The 21,167-nt window shown below is 41.7% G+C and overlaps 1 protein-coding gene across 4 annotated transcripts in view; it reads left to right on the top strand.

Annotated features, from left to right (window-relative positions):
- Nucleotides 1-21,167, top strand: part of nedd4l (NEDD4 like E3 ubiquitin protein ligase) — a 555,383-nt gene that overhangs the window by 257,280 nt on the left and 276,936 nt on the right. For all 4 annotated transcript variants that reach the window (XM_051928330.1, XM_028802511.2, XM_028802516.2 and 1 more), the window contains exon 4: nt 15,455-15,493. In XM_051928330.1, coding sequence (XP_051784290.1) covers nt 15,455-15,493 — 39 coding nt within the window. The remainder of the gene's footprint in view (nt 1-15,454; nt 15,494-21,167) is intronic.

Below are 21,167 nucleotides of genomic sequence, written 5' to 3'. Positions count from 1 at the left end.
ATGGAGCGGGGTCCTAGGAAATCTGCGCATTCGTCTGCCTGTTCCAGGTCAGTCTCCGAGAGGCCATACCTTGCACTAGGGCCGGATGTCTGTCCAGACCTTGAAGCAGCTTTAAGTTTCTTTTCCGGTTCTTTCTGACTTTTCTTCTTGTTACTCCATCCATCCATCCATTCTCTTCCGCTTATCCGAGGTCGGGTCGTGGGGGCAGCAGCTTGAGCAGAGATGCCCAGATTTCCCTCTCCCCAGCCGCCACTTCTAGCTCTTCCGTGGGAATCCCAAGGTGTTCCCAGGCCAGCCGAGAGACATAGTCCCTCCAGCGTGTCCTGGGTCTTCCCCTGGGCCTCCTCCCGGTTGGACATGCCCGGAACACCTCACCAGGGAGGCGTCCAGGAGGCATCCTGATCAGATGCCCGAGCCACCTCATCTGACTCCTCTCGATGCGGAGGAGCAGTGGCTCTATTCTGAGCCCCTCCCAGATGACTGAGCTTCTCACCCTATCTTTAAGGGAAAGCCCAGACACCCTACGGAGGAAACTCATTTCAGCCACTTGTATTCGCGATCTCGTTCTTTCGGTCACTACCCATAGCTCATGACCATAGGTGAGGGTAGGAACATAGATCGACTGGTAAATTGAGAACTTCGCCTTGCGGCTCAGCTCCTTTTTCACCACGACAGACCGATGCAGAGCCCACATTACTGTGGATGCCACACCGATCTGTCTGTCGATCTCACGCTCCATTCTTCCCTCACTCGTGAACAAGATCCCGAGATACTTGAACTCCTCCACTTGGGGCAGGATCTCGCTACCAACCCTGAGAGGGCACTCCACCCTTTTCCGGCTGAGGACCATGGTCTCGGATTTGGAGGTGCTGATTCCCATCCCAGCCACTTCACACTCAGCTGCGAACCGATCCAGAGAGAGCTGAAGATCATGGCCTGATGAAGCAAACAGGACAACATCATCTGCAAAAAGCAGTGACCCAATCCTGAGTCCACCAAACCGGACCCCCTCAACGCCCTGGCTGCGCCTAGAAATTCTGTCCATAATAGTTATGAACAGAATTGGTGACAAAGGGAAGCACTGGCGGAGTCCAACTCTCACTGTAAACGGGTTCGACTTACTGCCAGCAATGCAGACCAAGCTCTGGCACCGATCGTACAGGGACCGAACAGCCCTTATCAGGAGTAAGGGCTCCCCGCACAGGATTCCCCGAGGGACACGGTTGAATGCCTTTTCCAAGTCCACAAAACACATGTAGATTGGTTGGGCAAACTCCCATGCACCCTCCAGGACCCTGCTAAGGGTGTAGAGCTGGTCCACTGTTCTGTGACCAGGACGAAAACCACACTGTTCCTCCTGAATCCGAAGCTCGACTATCCGATGGACCCTCCTCTCCAGAACCCCTGAATAGACTTTTCCAGGGAGGCTGAGGAGTATGATCCCTCTGTAGTTGGAACACACCCTCCGGTCCCCCTTCTTAAAGAGGGGGACCACCACCCTGGTCTGCCAATCCAGAGGCACTGTCCCTGATGTCCATGCGATGTTGCAGAGACGTGTTAACCAAGACAGCCCTACAACATCCAGAGCCTTGAGGAACTCCGGGCGTATCTCTTCCACCCCCGGGGCCCTGCCACCAAGGAGTTTTTTGACCACCTCGGTGACCTCAGTCCCAGAGATGGGGGAGCCCACCTCCGAGTCCCCAGGCTCTGCTTCCTCATTGGAAGGCATGTTAGTGGGATTGAGGAGGTCTTCGAAGTACTCCCCCCCACCGACCCACAACGTCCCGAGTCGAGGTCAGCAGTGCACCATCCCCACCATATACAGTGTTGACACTGCACTGCTTCCCCCTCCTGAGACGCCGGACGGTGGATCAGAATCTCCTCGAAACCATCCGAAAGTCGTTCTCCATGGCCTCCCCAAACTCCTCCCACGCCCGAGTTTTTGCCTCAGCAACCACCAAAGCCGCATTCCGCTTGGCCTGCCGGTACCTATCAGCTGCCTCCAGAGTCCCACAGGACAAATCCGTGACGAGCACAGAAGTCCAATAACAAAACACCACTCGGGTTTAGATCGGGGGGGCCATTCCTCCCAATCACGCCCTTCCAGGTCTCACTGTCATTGCCCACGTGAGCATTGAAGTCTCCCAGCAGTACGAGGGAGTCCCCAGAAGGTATGCCCTCTAGCACCCCCTCCAGGTACTCCAAAAAGGGTGGTTACTCCGAACTGCTGTTCGTACATACGCACAAACAACAGTTAGGACCCGTCCCCCCACCCAAAGGCGGAGGGAGGCTACCCTCTCGTCCACCGGGGTAAACCCCAATGAACAGGCTCCAAGTCGGGAGGCAATAAGTATACCCACACCCGCTTGGCGCCTCTCACCGGGAGCAACTCCAGAGTGGTAGAGAGTCCAGCCCCTCTCAAGAAGATTGGTTCCAGAGTCCAAGCTGTGCGTCGAGGTGAGTCCGACTATATCTAGCCGGAACCTCTCGACCTCGCGCACTAGTTCAGGCTCCTTCCCCTTAAGAGAGGTGACATTCCACGTCCCAAGAGCCAGCTTCTGTAGCCGAGGATCGGTCTGCCAAGGTCCCCGCCTTCGGCCACCACCCAACTCACACTGCACCCAACCTCCTTAGCCCCTCCCATAGGTGGTGAGCCCATGGGAAGGGGGACCCACGTTGCCTCTTTGGGCTGTGCCTGGCCGAGCCCCATGGGTGCAGGCCCGGCCACCAGGCGCTCGCCATCGAGCCCCACCTCCAGGCCTGGCTCCAGAGGGGGGCGCAAGGGAAAACACCGTCCAAAGTTTTCATTCATCATAGAAGGTTTGTTTAACCGCTCTTTGTCTCATCCCTCACCTAGGACCAGTTTGCCTTGGGTGGCCCTACCAGGTGCATAAAGCCCCAACAACAGAGCTCCTAGGATCATTGGGACACGCAAAAAACTCCACCACGATAAGGTGGCGGTTGAAGGAGGGGTTCTTGTTACTCATGCTTGTATATTGTAGTGGAAGTTCCTTGGTCGGGTTAAATACAGGATACCTCTAAATAATATGAAATACGTGGGAGAATAAAGCCGCTGCTAGCGGAGCTCTGCTTCAGACATCCATCTCCTATAGCGGACGAGACCAACTCAAATGTTTAACTTTTTTAATTGATTACGATTACAAGTGTGATCACCAGGGGGCGATGCACCACTCCAAACCCGAGACACAACCTCGTAGACATATGTCCCAGTATGAAAAAAAGGTTTATTTTTATAAATACCTTGTACAAAAAAAAAAAAAAACTCCAGGGGTTCCAGACCATGAGACTGCCCAGCCCCCTCTAGACATTCTACCTAACATAAATGACCTCAATCAGTACTCATTATATTCAGGGTTCTCATGGAAGAACTTGATAACGATGGTCATGTGGACTTCTGGCCGTGTAATCCATCAGTGTAGGGACATCACGGTGCTTTGAATAGGTGGTGGTGGTGCAGATTGCCACCACAGAAAACCAGAAAAAGAACAGAAGAGAAAGTCTTACTCCACACCTCTCAGGCAAGCCTGAGTGGTCCCTTTTATCTAGGACCCTAGAGTTCTTCCTGTGCTAGTGTATAGCCCAGTGGAAGTACTTCTGGATCAAGCAGGTCCCACATAGTAGGGATTGTTAATGCCTTCAGCTACCTGTGGCAGCTCCCATGGAACCCAACAGGGCTGCCTCACAGGTCTACAGGTTCCAGTATGCCCTGTGAGCATCTGGATGGGGATCCTAACCCAAGGAGGCTGCCACCTAACGTACTGGGGAAGAAAATTTCCCTTCTGACCAGGTAAGGATCCCTGTTCAGTCCCGGCTGGGATGCCAGTCACTGCATGCCATCCATTACACAAGAAAAGGCACAGCAGCACACAAATTCAAATTTGACTGACTGATCTCTCAGCAACACCATTAGGCTCCTGTGACAGTCGCATAGTGCGAATGACATTAATTACAACTTTATACTCAATCATTCCTCAGAAGCAGGTTGTCATGGAAATTCATTTTATTACTGTTGACCTTTTTTGCTCTGCTCCCTGCTTCATTTAAAGTGTTGGTGGGCATTTCTCTTTTAAGTAGTTCATCAAGATGTTTAAAATGGGCCGCTCCATAATAGATTTCTCTGATAATGTGCCACTCTGAATCTGTGGTATGAAGTCGGCACATACTTTGAATGTTCTGCTAATTGTACATTGCAGATTTCCCACACTGTGAGATAAAAATAACACACTCTGCAGATATTTTTAGTGGGCCACAGTGGCATGCCGATTAGTGCTTGTATTCTAGGTAGGGGTTCCTGCTGTGTGGTGTTGCAGGCGTTCATGTGCTTTCCTTCTGCCATTTCTAAAGTAACACATTGGCAGGCAGCTGTTTGTGTGTTTATCGTGCGATAGGCTGGTTAGGAAATCTTCCCTTGGACCAAAATGACATCCCATGGGGCTAGTAGTCTAGGTAAGTGACAAATGCTTTCATCACGAGGCTCTTCAACATTATTAGCACCTCTTTATTGTTGAATCCTACACCTGCATTTTGTAAGTTGATCACTGATTTGTTTAACACAACTTCAAATAATGTTGAAACATGCAAAGCATTTGAATGCTGTGCCAAGTTAACAAGCAACTGAGAGTAACAGTTTTACATTGGTAAAGATAAGAATTGTTCTCCTGAGAACATTGTAAAGTGAAGGCATTGGTGGTGGGCTTCCAGAGTACCAGTTGGTCCCCAGGATCAATCAGCGTAATGGGAGAGGTCATGGAGATGGTGTACACATACTGTATAATTACCAGGGTCTTCATCTAAACAGCAGACTGGGTGAAGTGAGCAACAGAGATCTGCTCTGCAAGAAGGACCAGAACATTTTTTTCTTTTTTTCTCTTATTTTATTGTTCTTTAGTCTGTGCAGCAAACTGCTTGGACTGCTTTGTCAGTGTTTATCATCAGTGTACTGTTCTGTGCTGTGGCCTTTGGGATAGCATCACTGGCTCAGGATGCCAAATACCTCGATAGGCTGATCAGGAAGGCTAGCTGCATTATAAAACTGGCCTTAAACTCACTGGAAGCATTGACACTAAAGAGACCATCAGGGCTAATGTTGCCCGTCCTGTTCATTACACGCTGAAGCATCTCTATTTACCGGCTCATTCCATCATGGTGTGCTAGGGAACATTTATTGCTGTCATCTCCTGGATACAATAACATCATAATACAAAAAAAAAAAAAATATTTCTATATGTTTTGCCATACTGGGGTAACTCATCAGATTCATGAGTGAGGCGGAAACTTCATCTAAATTACACAATGTTACGTAGTTCAAAGAGAGACCCCTTTCCATGTAGGTTGGGCATACAGTGGGTGTCAAAAAAGAGGACAGAACACAAGTAATCCTCAATACAATATAATAGTGCACTAGAAATATTACAAGTACAGAGTGGAATTCAACAGTAGATATTACATACTACAATTTGGATTTGTTCAAAGTTCCTTGGGATTAATAAAGTATCTATCTATCTATCTATCTATCTATCTATCTATCTATCTATCTATCTATCTATCTATCTATCTATCTATCTATCTATCTATCTATCTATCTATCTATCTATCTATCTATCTATCTATCTATCTATCTAGCTGCACTCCTCCTCTTGGCCATTCCACAGCTGAGTCAGCTCTGGGCCAGCCAATCCAATGAAAGGACCCCTCTACCTGACGATTTCTGCAATCCTCCATCAGAGATGACTTTTCCTTAGGCATGCAAAACAACTTGGCAGTAGGGCAGTGACACCAAGTGCCACATTTGTGTACCAACAAGAGAAACCAAATAGGTGAGGGTTAGTAACAAATTCTAACTATCATATCTATCTATTATAAAAAAAAAAATCTTGGAAAGGAAAACCAGGGAGACAAGACATGATCTTCTCGGGAGACACTTAAAAGACCCGCAAGACGAAAGAGATTGACCACGGAGCATCTCGCGGGGACCGTAAACATGAGAGTTAGTGCCAAGAGATTGTCCTAAGACCGTCTCGCGGGGACGGGGAGCATGAGATTCTTGCAAGACACACCCTACTTACAACCAATATCAAATAAGACCATGGGCAGCAAAACACTCAGTTGTGTAAAGGTATGTAGCACACAGATCTTGTGCTCTCAGCTCATATAAAGCGTATAAGGATAATACGTTCTAGATGAAACGTCAACAACTAAGCGAAGAAGAAAGACCAGCGCAGAGAAAAGAGACCCAAAAGCGTTGGAGAGAAAAAAATGCAGATAAGAGATTATGAAAGCAGTGGAATTCGAAAGGTTCAAAAAAATGATGGCACAATACACATGCAGAGAAAGGTAAAGAATATGAAAGCAGTAAAATTTGAAAGTATTGTAGCATCCCAGCCAGGTTGAAGCCTTTTTTTTTTTTTTGAGTGACTGTTAGGTCCGATTGAGGGAGGGTGGAGTACAGCACGGAAGACTGACAGTGGGGTATTGATTGAGGAGGGGTTGGATAGGGTGCTAGAAGGTTGTGTTTGTGGTTACGAAGTCGGCGTTCTTTTTCTTGATTGTTCAAGTAAAACTTTTGTGAGGCTTTACTACGTCTGTCTGTTTTTGTTTTTTTTACTTCTTCTCTTTTCGAGCCGAACGTGGAGGTCGCTACAGTATCAAAAAAAGATAAAGATCGCATTAGCACAAACAAAAGGAAATTATTACTCGAAAAAAGGGAAAATAATCATCATGGACCAGGTGTAATTGAAAAAATAGCAGGACAAAGCGAGGTCAGAAATAAAAGACAGAGTAGAAAACAAAGTAAAACATCATAAAGAGGTTCAAAAACAAGGGGGGGCGAAACACATGCAGAGCAGGTTAGACATAATGAAAACAGTGGAATTCAAGACAACAACAACAACATTTAGTTATATAGCACATTTTCATACAAAAAAGTAGCTCAAAGTGCTTTACATAATGAAGAAAAGAAAAATAAAAAACAAAGTAAGAAATTAAAATAAGACAACATTAGTTAACATAGAATAAAAGTAAGGTCCGATGGCCAGGAAGGACAGAAAAAACAAAAAAAAAACTCAAGACGCTGGCGAAAAAAATAAAATCTGCAGGGGTTCCAGGCCACGAGACCGCCCTGTCCCCTCTGGGCATTCTACCTAACAAAAATGAAATAGTCCTCTTTGTATTTAAGGTTCTCACAGAAGGACTTGATGATGATGGTCGTGCAGACTTCTGGCTTTTAATCCATCAATGTTGGAACATCACGGTGCTTTGCAGCCGCCACCACAAAGAAACCAGAAAAAGAAACAGAAGAGAGAGTAGGGGTTAGTACGGATTTTAGAGCCACCATGAATAGTTATTATAATGAATTGGATATACAGAGTATCAGGATTAAATTAAAGTGAAGTTATGAGAAGGCCATGTTAAAATAATGTGTTTTCAGCAGTTTTTTAAAGTGCTCCACTGTATTAGCCTGGCGAATTCCTATTGGCAGGCTATTCCAGATCTTAGGTGCATAACAGCAGAAGGCCGCCTCACCACTTCTTTTAAGTTTTGCTCTTGGAATTCTAAGGAGACACTCATTTGAAGATCTAAGGTTACGATTTGGAATATAAGGTGTCAGACATTCCGATATATAAGATGGAGCGAAATTATTTAAGGCTTTATAAACCATAAGCAGATTTTTAAAGTCAATCCTGAATGACACAGGTAACCAGTGCAGTGACATCAAAACTGGAGAAATGTGCTCGGATTTTCTTTTCCTACTTAGGATTCTAGCAGCTGCATTCTGCACTAGTTGCAAACAATCTATGTCTTTTTTGTGTAGTCCTGAGAGGAGTGCGTTACAGTAATAACGCACAAAAAGACACAAAAAAACGTAGGCACGGTATACATGTAGAGCAAGTTACAGAATATAAAAGCAGAAAAATTCGAAAGTATCAAAAAAAGATAAAGATCGCATTAGCGCTAAAAAAGAGAAATTATTACTCTGTGAAATAATGGAAAGGCGAATAGAGATCGAATATATGGACATAGGTAATATATCAGAAGTATGGAAATATTGTAAGGCTTTGAAGTTTAAGTCAGAGACTTGTAGATTGTCGAATTCGTGTTGCTATCAGAGAAAAGTAGTGTTTCTACACAATGAGGAGGCATATCCAAGAGAATTAAAAGATTTGATGTTTGGGGAAAGTGAAATCCACAAACAGTCGGTCAGTCATTTCCCAACCCACTATATCCTAACACAGGGTCATGGGGGTCTGCTGGAGCTTATCCCAACCAACACAGGGCGCAAGGCAGGAACAAACCCCAGGCAGGGCGCCAGCCCACTGCAGAATCCACAAACACTACAGGCAAAATATAGGAGTCTACAATAATCTTTTCACCTTTGCATCATTCAATGCTCAAAACGTAGATTTACATAATAATGGACCATACGCTATGAGAATCTGTGGTTCTGCAACAGTTAAAGCAACGACAAGTTTAATTTCGAAGAAAACACAATTTGGTCAGGTGTATATTTATGATCATGGAGAAGCGATGCAAATTTTAACAGGCGACAAGAAAGGTAATTTAGTATATATTCCGCAAATAACATTAGACACCAAAGGAGATCTTGGTATGTCATTCATATTAAAATCTTTACAGTTTCTAGTGAGAATAGATAGATAGATAGATAGATAGATAGATACTAGCTTTTGCTATGCCAATTAACAAATCACAGGGACAAACTTTAGAAAAAGTTGGATTATTTATTAGAGAAAAAGAAACAATATTCACTCACGGGCAGTTATACATTGCGTTGTCACAATGTATCTCGAAAAACGGAATCAAAATTCAATGTGATCTTGAAGAAAAGGTAATTCCAAATATTGTTTTTACTGAAGTTTTAAAGTAAAAGTGCAAATAATGAAATTGAAACAATTCCAAAGAAAAAAAAATGCTTTTAAAATTGTATATCCGATTAACCAAACACGGGGGATGGCGAGTGAAGCGAGCAAAGGGTGGAGCCCTCTAGTTACTTATGTTTTAGTGCTGATTACTAACAACAGAGATGCAGTCTGTAGAGTTAACTGAAAATTGAAGTAGTGAGTCTTCAGCCGGGATATGAAAGCTGAGACTGAAGGAGCATCTCTTATAGTAGCAGGCAGACCATTCCATAGCTTGGCCTTGACTTCCCACTGTTATTTTATTAATCCTTAGAATCATAGGCAGATGGGCATCTTGAGATCTTAATGTACATTCTGGTTTGTAAGTCATGATAAGTTCAGATAAGTAAGCCAGACCTTGACCATTTAAGGTTTTTATATGTTGAAAGTAGGATTTTGAAATCTGCCCTAAACTTAATCAGGAGCCAGTATAAGGTGTACGTTATGTGTTCATATTTTCTTGTTAATGTAATAATTCTTGCAGTAGCATTTTGGATTAACTGGAGGCTTGATAAAGAACAATTGAAAATCCAGTGAACACCGAATTGCAGTAGTCAATCCTATTAGAAATAAATGCATGAATTAATTCAAAGAGCTGAACCTTTTCAGTTTAAGCTGAGACATGATTGAAGTGTTTAAAATTACGAAGGGAATTAGTCCAGTGGATCGAGACTGTTATTTTGAAAAAAGTTCATGAAGAACATGGTGACACAGTTGGAAGTTTGTTCAAGGTAAATAGCGCACAAACATTAGGAAGTTTTTCTTTACACAGAGAACCATGGACACATGGAATAAACTACAAAGTAGTGTGGTAGACAGTGAGATATTAGGGACTTTCAAAACTTGACTTGATGTTATTTTGGAAGAATTAAGTGGATAGGACTGGCAAGCTTTGTTGGGCTAAATAGCCTGTTCTTTTTCGGATTGTTCTAATTGGACTTTTTTATTAACATTACCAGTAGTAATGTAAGAATGAAGAGTTATTCATTTGTCCACTTATTCTAGTACATCAAGCAGGAGGGGTAATTGTGGCTGTACTGATCACAAATGAAGAACTAACCTTGGGTGCAATTTCAGATATCTTCAAATGCAGTATTTGAAAGTCATTCAAGATATTTGTCTGGCTTTAATGCAGATCTTTATGGAGCGGTAATATTCCCAGCCCTACACAGTGTGCTTTTGGAGGAATATGCTGTTAGTGCAAATACAAACACATTTTTCTTAAGGTGTTAGACAACTGAGCAGGTCTATTTCTCTTTTTCTTCCACCAACAAAGGACTTCTTTGTTGTGTTCTGTACTTTCACCGTATATTTTGGAAGTTCTTTGCTTGTACATTCTCTTAAAGGAAAACTCCACCCAAAAATGTTTTTTTATGTGTTACCTACCTGAGGTACTTTGTAGTGGTGTCCGAGAAAAAATTTAATCTCATGTTTTCATGCAGTCTGAAAAGAAAAAAAGCAACTGCACAATGGCAAACAATGTGAAAACGACCATGGAAAAAAGAAAAAAAAAATGTCACGTTACATAATCTACTATGTGTCTGTTATCCAGTTGTATCCTCAAAATGTGTGAAATACATGTTTTTTTGCTAAACTACCATCTCTCCCCTTCATTTGTTGGTCAAGAGGCATGTCCTATATTCAAGAAGTGACTCCCATGAGGCTTTATGTTACTGTTGAGGATGTGCCCGAGTATTCTTGAAGTTCTGTATGGAGTTTACACAGTTTCTTGATGTCTGCATGGTTTTCTTTTTAAGCACACCAAGTTTGTCCCCCAAGTCAGACAGACATACTGGTTAGATGAACTGGTGACTTCTGTTGTCCCTGTATGAGTGAGTGAGTGTGTGTGTATATAGTGTATGAGTGCACCTTAATGTGTTCTGGCACACCATTTGGTAACCTTGATTTTGCTTAAGTGGGTCTGAAAATATTTAAATTATTGTTTTGCATTCAGCTCAGCCTTGGTAATTAGGTTTATGGAACTATAATATGTCATGTGTTGGATTAATATGCTATTTATTATCACTTGACTATGGTGAAGCACGTTAGTGTCTGTGGAAATGTGCAGCTTTAACTATATAACAACAGGATGCTCAGGCCCTGGAGGACTGCAGGTATGTGTGGTAGCAAGGCAGAGCATTCTGGAGATTGATGGTGTGATTGGCCGATAGTGCATTCTCGTGCAGACATGTGCAGTTCCGTCAATTGCCTCATTAGCTCTCCGGTGTTGGTAATCCATGTACCTGCATCCCTAGCAGTATAAAGAGAAGCCTGGGCAGGAAAGGGGGGAGGGAACAGATAAATAAAAAGGTAAAAAGACAGAGGAAAAAAAGTGCAAGAATCCACAGTGATCAGTGGTACAATGAACATATAGCCTCAGGGAGGTCCTTAGAAATGACATAATGGTGGACCCGCCTCCTGAGGCTCAACCACTAAAACACACAGCATTTAACAAAAGGACTTAACAGAATGCATAAACATTAAATAATAAACAAAAATAATCAAACGACATAAATTTAAAAGAGAAAAAATAAAAACCAGAAGCATAACATAAGAAGATGACCAATACTTTGAGAAAAAAGAAAACAATAAAATAAAGAAAGAATAAGCCTGAGCCAGAACAACAACCCTAACCAATGTATGAAGTAAGTGACTTAGAAGTAAGTGTTGGGAACACTCGCACATAATGTGGCAAACAAAGAGGCTTTGTAGCCTCATAGTTGGCGTTTGATAGCATGAAGAAGTCATCCAGCAGTTGATCTTAAAAAAAAAAAAAAAAACAAAGTCATAAAGTTGTTTTGATCATTCTTCATCCAAGCAATTTAAAGCTTTTTTTTTTTTTTTTGGTAACAATTTTTCACATAGCATTGGAAGCCAAGCCATAAGTGGAGATAGAGGTTGTGCTTCACAGATGTTTCTTTGAAAGGTACCTCTTTTTGTAACAGCCCTGATTCCAAAGCCCGGCAGGCTATAGCACATCAGAGCTTGCCTTTTGGTCTCCTGATCCATGACTCATCTGAACCAAAATACAATTTCTGACTTTTTGTGAATATGGAGTTGGTTTGATAGAAGAATCTTTGATACTGCAGGATATATTCTTGTGTGGGGCAGAAGGTCTGTTGTTTGTTTTCTTACTCTGTATGTTGTTTTAGTTCAACTAAAGTTCCTTCTTTATATTATCTTTGACATTAGACTTGAGTGGATTTTATTCTTTGTTGCCTTGACACACCTTTCTGTCAGCATAAACACCATCATTTCCAATTTTTTCAGTAAGCTGATGGCATGTAATAAAGGAAAACAAAATGCAAAGTCATATGGCCTTCACCGTGGTTCATTTTGTTTGGTTTGTGTGTGTAAGCTTCATTTCCATACTAGAAGCTGTGGCTTGCATGCCAGTGGAAAAATCATCTATCCTTCTGTCCAGTTTTTATCTTACATACCCAGTTCATTGTGTATGAGTCTGCTATCCATCCCAGCAGCACAGGGTACATGGTAGGAACCAACTATGGATGGCCCATAGGAAAGGTTTACTGCTTAAACGTTATTCTGTGATGTCTCATGAGACTTTAAAGAGATTCTCATTTATGTTTCAATTAAGAATCAACTTGGCTCTGCATCGGTCTGTCGTGGTGAAAAAGGAGCTGAGCCGTAAGGCAAAGCTCTCAATTTACCGGTCGATCTATGTTCCTACCCTCACCTATGGTCATGAGCTATGGGTAGTGACCGAAAGAACGAGATCACGAATACAAGCGGCTGAAATGAGTTTCCTCCGCAGGGTGTCTGGGCTCTCCCTTAAAGATAGGGTGAGAAGCTCAGTCATCCGGGAGGGGCTCAGAGTAGAGCCGCTGCTCCTCCGCATCGAGAGGAGTCAGATGAGGTGGCTCGGGCATCTGATCAGGATGCCTCCTGGACGCCTCCCTGGTGAGGTGTTCCAGGCACGTCCAACCGGGAGGAGGCCCCGGGGAAGACCCAGGACACGCTGGAGGGACTATGTCTCCCGGCTAGCCTGGGAACGCCTCGGGATTCTCCCAGAAGAGCTAGAAGAAGTGGCCGGGGAGAGGGAAGTCTGGTCGTCTCTGCTCAAGCTGCTGCCCCTGCGACCCGACCTCGGATAAGCGGAAGAGGATGGATGGATGGATTAAGAATCAACTTTCTCTCAGATGTTTCTCGTTGAATTCCTTTTTTAGACAAAAAGAAGACATGAGACGCAACTGAGGTAACAGGAGTCAAACTTGAGAATTTGGTGTGAAAAAGCACATTTTGTGAGGTGTCTTTCTAGTCTTGTTGTAATCTCTTTCAAGACTTCATACTTTTTACCTGTTAATGGGACTGATGCCTCTTCCCAAGGTGATTTACAATATCTGAGATATGATTGGTTATATTTCTTTTGTTTTTTTCCAGTTGGAGCACAGACAGATGTAGTGACTTGCTTGTAGCCACATGGTGTCAGCTGTGGGATTTGAACCCACAACCTCAGGGTTTGAAGCCCAAAGTCTTAACCACTGTGCCACACTACCTGCCTTTTCATCTAGAATGAGTGTGATATAATTGGAGCACAGCAATGCAAATTAGAACAACTAAAAATGTTACCAGAAGCAAGGATGACAGTTTTGTAATTATAGTAAGGTGTTTAATTACCTCAAACAACCATCCGTATATTTCACCATATATTACTAGGCACACAATGTAAATACTTTCACATAGCCAAGAAAAAGTGTCAAGCCAGTTTTTGGAAACTCTGAACCCACTGTGCAACTTTGCTGAGATTTGTGCTGAACTCAAGAGAAGACACTTGTGAAAATACCGTGGTATATTTTTTCTCAAGAGAAAAATCTGAGAAACATGACACAAACAAAAAATGTCTCCATTTTATTTCTTTCTGATCTCTTTGTTGTCTAGGAGAAACGAAAAAGACATTAAGGAGATCTCTGTTCTGCGGTGGGTTGGCACCCTGTCCGGGATTGGTTCCTGCCTTGTGCCCTGTGTTGGCTGGGATTGGCTCCGGCAGACCCCCGTGACCCTGTGTTCAGATTCAGCGGGTTGGAAAATGAATGAATGAATGAATGGAGATCTCTTTTGATTTTAGGGAGGCACTGGCCCACTGCAAGGCACATTTACATATCCACCCAAACCCACTCACAGTGGGCAGGTTTAGACCAACCTGTCAACCTAAGTGTCATACTTTATTTGCCAGTGTTAGTGCATTTATTCAGAATTTCCAAAGTTCTGCAGCTTCATTAAATGTTTCAGTGTAAAACATACCAAACAAAATAAGATTCCAAAGTTTAATACCTTTTGTTCAGTTTTTTTTTTAATACTTTATTATTTTTGCATGTCTTTTGAGGGTCAGAGCACCGCCACTGTACAGTGTCCCTGGAGCGATTTTCATGTTAAGGGACTAGCTCAAGGGCCCAGCTTAGTAGGATCTCTTCTTGAAGTAATAGGACTTAAACCGGCAACCTTCTAGACACCAGCACACATTCTTAGGCACAGAGCCACCACAATTTTACCAACTTTTTGTAAAACTCCAAGCAAAGAGTTCACAGAGAAATAAAGTGAAAAATTGATAATGTTCAAAAAAGGCCAAGTTCTTGTATGTGATGTTTATATGGTTGTATGTTGAGACACTCTAGACCACCATAATAGTCATTTGCAAGCATTAGCCCGTCAAACAGTCTGTCTTCCAAGCACAGAGACTGTGTTTCTAACTGACCAATGAGAAAGTATAGCTGAGAAAGTTCTATAAATGTTAGTTTGCGGGGTTAAAGATTATACTTTCACCTAAGTAAGTGTATGAAATTTATATTTTATTCCACTTAATTGAATACTTATGTAGATTTTAACATTATCGGATTGGCTTTTACATCTGGTGTTTTATAAATCATCATTATCAAGTTGCTCAAGAATGTAAAGAGAGTTGTTTATCTGCTATTTATTTTGATGCACAGTAAGTACTATTCTATATTTTTGTTTAGGTAAGTTGAGCATTCCTTGAGGTTGCGTAACGTGTACAAATGAATTCAGCTGTTCAGCGATTGTAAAGTTTGGGGCTAAGATAATTGGTCCTTATTGCTAACCTTTTGTCTATATTTGCCTTTTTCCCTGTGTACTTTGAATTGTCAGTGCTATGGCTGAGATTAATTGCAGTGCTCTTACCTTTTTACATTTTTTTTCTGTTTGGCTACAGTTCTCCGAGGTCAAAAAGCTGCTTGTTATTACTGTGCTGTGTATTATGCTACATGCAAATTTTCATCCGTCTAGTCTGACTTGGAACACTTTATCTCTGTGCAGTGTACTTCACAATGTAAATAAATCTGATTATAAAAATGAAATTAATAGCTGCTTTTTGTCATTCTAATGTAATTAGTTGAAGACAATAAGTAATCCTCATAAACCCGTTGTCTGCAGGTAGGTTATTTGAAGTTGCTTTGAATGAGGATTTTCTTGATGAAATAAAGTAAGAAGCTTAATGTTATTTTACTCCTCATAATTGCTTCATTTTTAACTGTTTATTTTTTCAGACCCTTAATCCAAAGTGGAATGAAGAATTCTACTTCAGAGTGAGTATTTAAATTATTTAATTTCCAATTCTCTAAACTTATCCCATACTGGATGTTGTATTTAAATTATAACATGCATTTATTTCTAAATGATGACTTAAATATCAAGTCTGATGCACTGTATATTTGGAAAAGGAGACCCTTAAGACCATGTTCACATTATGCAACTTTTCCATCTACTTTAATTTTTAGCTTTCATTTGCATGATCTTCATGATTTTCCTATTGAATTAGTTAAACTAATCTGCAGCTCACTCCAATAAAGTGAAACAGGTTTGATTTTTGTCCTTAGTTGTAAGGATTGCCTCTGCATACATGAGAACTGACAACCAATGATTGGTCACCCAGAAATTCAATGCTTAGAATGCGGTGATGTAAAATTAAGGAATATGGGTGTTTTGGGTCTTGAAAACAAAAGAGAAGCCTGTCTGTCAGATTTTGCTTATTTATGTACCATGCCAGAGTGAACTACTAGGGTGTTGTACTGTGTTAGCCGTTATGGATGTAGTGAGAAGTCAAGCAAAATGACAACTTTTATTGGCTAACTAAAAATATCACAATATGTTCGAGGCAACTCGGGTCCCTTGCATCTTGCCTGAAGAAGGGTGCTGAGTTGTCTTGAAAGCTTGCATATTGTGATTTTTTTAGTTAGCCAATAAAAGGTGTCATTTCGTTTGACTTCTCATGACAGAGTGGATAAAGAAATAAAAGAACCAGGACTGTGGCTAAAATCACTTGTAGCCATTCAACTTTTTTACAGTGTTGCACACTTTTGGCTGTCAAAATAAAAAAACGTTGCAAGCACGAGTGCTAGATACTTGGCACTTAGTTCATAAATGTGATATAGCAGGCAATTTTGAGTTATTTAGATTAATGAGGTCAGACGACAAGATCAGCAATTTTGGCAGGAAATCAGACCTACCCCACGAATAGAAGTCCCTTAATGTGACATTAGCTTTAGAGGTCTGAAGTTTCCCGAGACCAGCTAGCTGACAAAATTCCTCACAGTGTAACTCAAATTTTCCAGTACATTATCTGAGGCTGTCTCTTTGGTGTCCCTAGAACTTTACATCAGTGGTTCTCAGACTCCGACCAAGTGAGCCCCCCTGGGGCTGCTGTTTTTTGATCCAGTCATTTTCACAATCAGTGAGTCGATCTGCTGCTTAGTTGATCACATTGCTTAATTAGCTGCTCCTTTTTCTTCTGCTTTTTCTCTAGCAGACTTGAGTGGGTGAGATAGAACATTGAAACTTCTGAGTGCCTTTGTTTAAGTAGGTGCTGATCCATTGACTACTCTGTAGACAAGCATCAAGGATTGGATCATAATGCATGCTGCTAAAAGAGAATTGACATGCACCCACACCATATGAGATATGCCACTGTATTCTGAATCCTCTGCTATGTCTTGGTAGTACACGCAGGTACTCTAGCCAGTAGAGAGTTACGGTTGCCCAGTAATGACAGGACCATTGCCCAAAGCAGAAGTTGCACTGTACTCTCTATTGGATACGGCCTGAGAGACAGTTACATTTTAATCCGTGATGGATAGCTGGTCATTGATCATTACCCCAAGGCTGCATGCTGATTTGATAGGAGTTAGTTGTAAGGAGCCAAGATTTTCATACATAGATTTACATACCTGGACACATTTGTTGGTAACTCTCCATAGAGAAAGAATAATCCACTTTTGTCTCTGAAGTAATTTGAAACCGACAAAAGTAATTAGCACCCATTATTTTGTAATTTGCATTTAACAAAAATCAGACTGCTTTTGACTTCTGATTCAACAGAATATTTCAAATAATAACACACATGAAAATGGCATGGACAAAAATGATGGGACTCTTAACCTAATATTTGGCTACATAACCTTTAGAGGCAATCACTGCAAACAAGCAGTTCCTGGAGCTCTCAACGAGACTTCTGCTCCTGTCAGCAGGTAGTTTGTCCCACTCTAGCTGTGTCCGGTTTGAAGGGGGCCTTCTCCAGACTGCATCTTTCAGTTCTTTCCGTAGGCGATTAATAGAATTCAAATCAGGGCTCATAGAAGGTCACTTCAGAAGAGTCCAGTGTTTTGTTTGTAGCCATTTGTGGGTGCTTTTAGCTGTGCGTTTTGGGTCATTATCCTTTTGAAGGATCCATGACCTGCCACTGAGACAGAACTTCCTGACACTGGGCTGTACATTTCACACCACAATATCTTGTTAGCCTGGAGATTTCATTGTTTCCTGCACAGACTCAAGGCTTGCCAAAAAGCTCCAGTTTTGTCTCATCTGTCCAACGGACATTTTCCCAGAACCATTGTGTCTTGTCAATATGTATTTTAGTAAATTCCAGTCTGTTTTCTTCTATGGAGCCTCTCCTGGGTCTCCAGTCTGTTTTCTTATGTCAAGCCTCTCCTGGGTCTTCTCCCATTGAGCCCACTGTCACTCAAAACATGATGGATAGTGCAATCAGACACTGATGGACTTTGACCTTGGTGTTCAGCTTGTATCTTTTTGGAAGCTGTCCTTGGATTTTTGTCTATCATTCTGACAATCCTTCTGACCATTCTGGGGTTGACTTTCCTGTTGTGGCCATGTCCAGGGTGGTTGGCTTCAGTCCCATAGACCTTAATAAAAACTCTCCACACAGGCAGTGTTTACACATGTGATGGCCACCCGGTGCACTAGATCTACACTAAAAATCCCCCTTACAAACAATAATAAACCAAAGAATTGACATCTATATTGAGGTTAGGCTAAAAAAGATAATGAGCTGTCATTGAGAGACCAAAGGGTCCTATGTCAGCTGCCAAAATTGTCTAAAGTTTGTGTTCTGCCACCTGTGTGAATCAATATTTTTTATTCTTTAGAATTGTGCGCCTTTATCCTGTTTTTAGTGAATAGCCGATCACCTCCTTCATGCCAAAAACTACTGTATGTGGCCCATGAACAGAAAACTAAGCAAGATGAAGCTTCAGCTGAAGGAATGCTGCCTCTCCCAGGCTTGATACACATACTTTATATATAGTATTAATTGTAGTCTTCTGGTGACTACTCTTTTAAATTTTGTACTTTGATAGTTTAAATGTAACTGAATTTAGAAAGATTTGATTTAAAAGTTATTCCTCGTCAGTATAATTTATTATTTACTCAGCAGGCAGTGTTTAATTAGATGGTTTCTGGAGGCAGAAGCTGTGAATAAAACTCCTGCAGATCAATGGAGGCCTTTCAAATTTTCACTTGTTAGCCTAATCTGTGCATTTGGCTTTTGTTAGCTCTCTTCTTACTGCTTGACAATTGATTAAGAATCATACTTAATAACATTCTTAACAAAACGGCGACACGGCAGGTGGTAGCCTGTTAAATTAGCCTTTAACCCCATATTTTGTTATGTCATTGTGTCAGGTACTGTGGTGGAAAATTGTACACCATTAGGAAATTGGAATAAATCAACTCCAGAGTAATTTTGATGTACAATAGGACATATTAAGAGGAAAGCTTTGAGAGCAGCTCCAGATCTACAATATTCAGTTCAAGAGCTTCATGTGTTAAGTGAGTTAGGAAGCTTATGGCAAAATAATAATATATTCCTTTATACGTTTCCAATAAGTGGTTTTTAAATGTAACGTTTAGTATGATTAGGCAATGAAAGTAAAACGGCTCTCATCCAGACTTGTATGCTTCAGTCTATCTGCTTTTACTAACATACTGCATGCATTCATTTCCATTCCTCCTTTGTGTGCCCTCTTTATCTATGTGGGCACAAGGCAGGAACTAACCATGTGAACAAATGAGTACACTCTATTAAATGTTTTTTCTTTTTTAACGTACATGGACATATCATTTAATCTTCATTTAAACAGTATCTATAGATTAAGGTGATATAACAGACATCAGGCAACATTTACATGTTGTAGTCCATTGTATAATTTATATTAACCTAAATACAAATTTCATATGTGGAAAAAGTAAGTACACTGACATTAATCACAACCTCAACTACCTAAAATTAGAGTCAACTGCAAATGATTACAACATCATTAGAGAGGATCTTGTCTGAACTGGTAGACACTTCGTTTGGTTTGCTCTTTATTGTAGTAGATCCATGCCCAGATCTTAAGAGCTCTCTGAGGCCTCCAGAAAAAATGAGTTTTATACTGGCAATTAATTTGGATTACTTTGCAGACCTTTAAAATTAAAGGGTCTTTTTCTGATGATCAGTGTCAAAATAGCCAAATTAAATCCATGAATACTTTTTATAGGCCACATACTGTATATAGGGCCTTTTGTACCGACCATACTGACATTCAAAATATAATTCATATTAGAGAAGATACCAAAATAAATTGCACACCTGCAGTAGTAGACATTGATCGATAAACAGGATGGCACTTCAGACAGACATGGCAGGAATCACCAAGTGCTATAGAGACTCCAGTTACAAAATGAAATGTGGATATGAATGAATGGACTGAAGACTCTTCTTTCACACTAGAATTCTAATCTGTCACCTTCTCCCGGAGTTGCTTGGAGTGCTTGTTTGTTTTCATTGTGTAACTTAGTCCACCATATTGACTGATCACAAGTTGGACTTGCCAGATATGGTGCATTTAGACCACAATCAAATGAACCAGACGGGTGACCTCCGCTGAACTAAATCTCTGACGTCTAATACCATTAGAAGTGCCTGTGACAGTTTAGGTGTGTCTTATTAAGAGGGGTGAATACTTAGAGATAATTATTTTATATTTGTCATTAATTTAGAGTACTTTGCAGAGATCTGTTTTGAATTTGATATTAAAAAGTTTTTTTTCTTCTGATCAGTGTCAGAAAATCCAGATTAAATCCATAATCTGTTGAATTTTCCATCTCTCTATTATAAAAAAAAAACTTGCGATGAGACGAGACTTTTTCCGGGGGACAAGACGTGATCTTTTGAAGAGAGACAGAGACACTTTCACTTCCCGCGAAACGGACAAGTCACGTCATACTTACAGCCTTCAGACACAAGTCCCGTGATAGATATGCAGAGCAGGTTAGAGATAATGGAAGTAGGAAAATTCAAAAGTCTCCAAAAATGAGAGTAAAGATCACATTAGCACTGTACAGGCTTTTAAATGTTCAAAGCTCCGCACGAAATGCAGGTCACGCAGCACGCAGTATGCAGCAGCAATAAGCCAACAGCTTCTCAAGGAAAGAGGAGGTGAAAAAAACACCTGTTACTTGTTTCCCAATGTATCACCGTTTAAGAGGGGTTTCGGAGGAGCAGTCTCCTTGGGGTGAGCTCAGCCACCCTCTTCACAGGGGCTAGCGCTTGGGGTTTGGGGGAATGCAGAGCATGCATGAGGGCAGTAGCAGCATGCCAGCAGCTGCTTGAGCAAAGAGGAGTTTAAAAAAATGCATTTTTGTTTCCCATTGTATCACCGTTTAAGAGGGGCTTCATAGAGGCGGCCACTGGAGAGGAGGGGGTGGGGGGTTGGGGTGCGATGAAGGTAGAAGGGGTTGGTGAGCGAAGCAAGCAGGGGGAGAAGCCCCCTAGTAGTACTAAAGTAAAATTGCCATTTTGGCCAGTATTGGAGCACTAACAGGATCCCTCCCCCGATTACCATGGAATATTCCCCTTGCTGGTAGGCAGTAATAATAGTGATGCTACTCTACAAAGCAAGGGGTCTCTTAAAGTTTGTCTTGGCT

The sequence above is a fragment of the Erpetoichthys calabaricus genome, chromosome 5 (assembly GCF_900747795.2).
Source record: "Erpetoichthys calabaricus chromosome 5, fErpCal1.3, whole genome shotgun sequence".
Taxonomy (NCBI): Eukaryota; Metazoa; Chordata; class Cladistia; order Polypteriformes; family Polypteridae; genus Erpetoichthys; species Erpetoichthys calabaricus.
The sequence above is the reverse complement of the archived record's forward strand: the minus strand, read 5'-3'. Positions and strand labels throughout refer to the sequence as shown.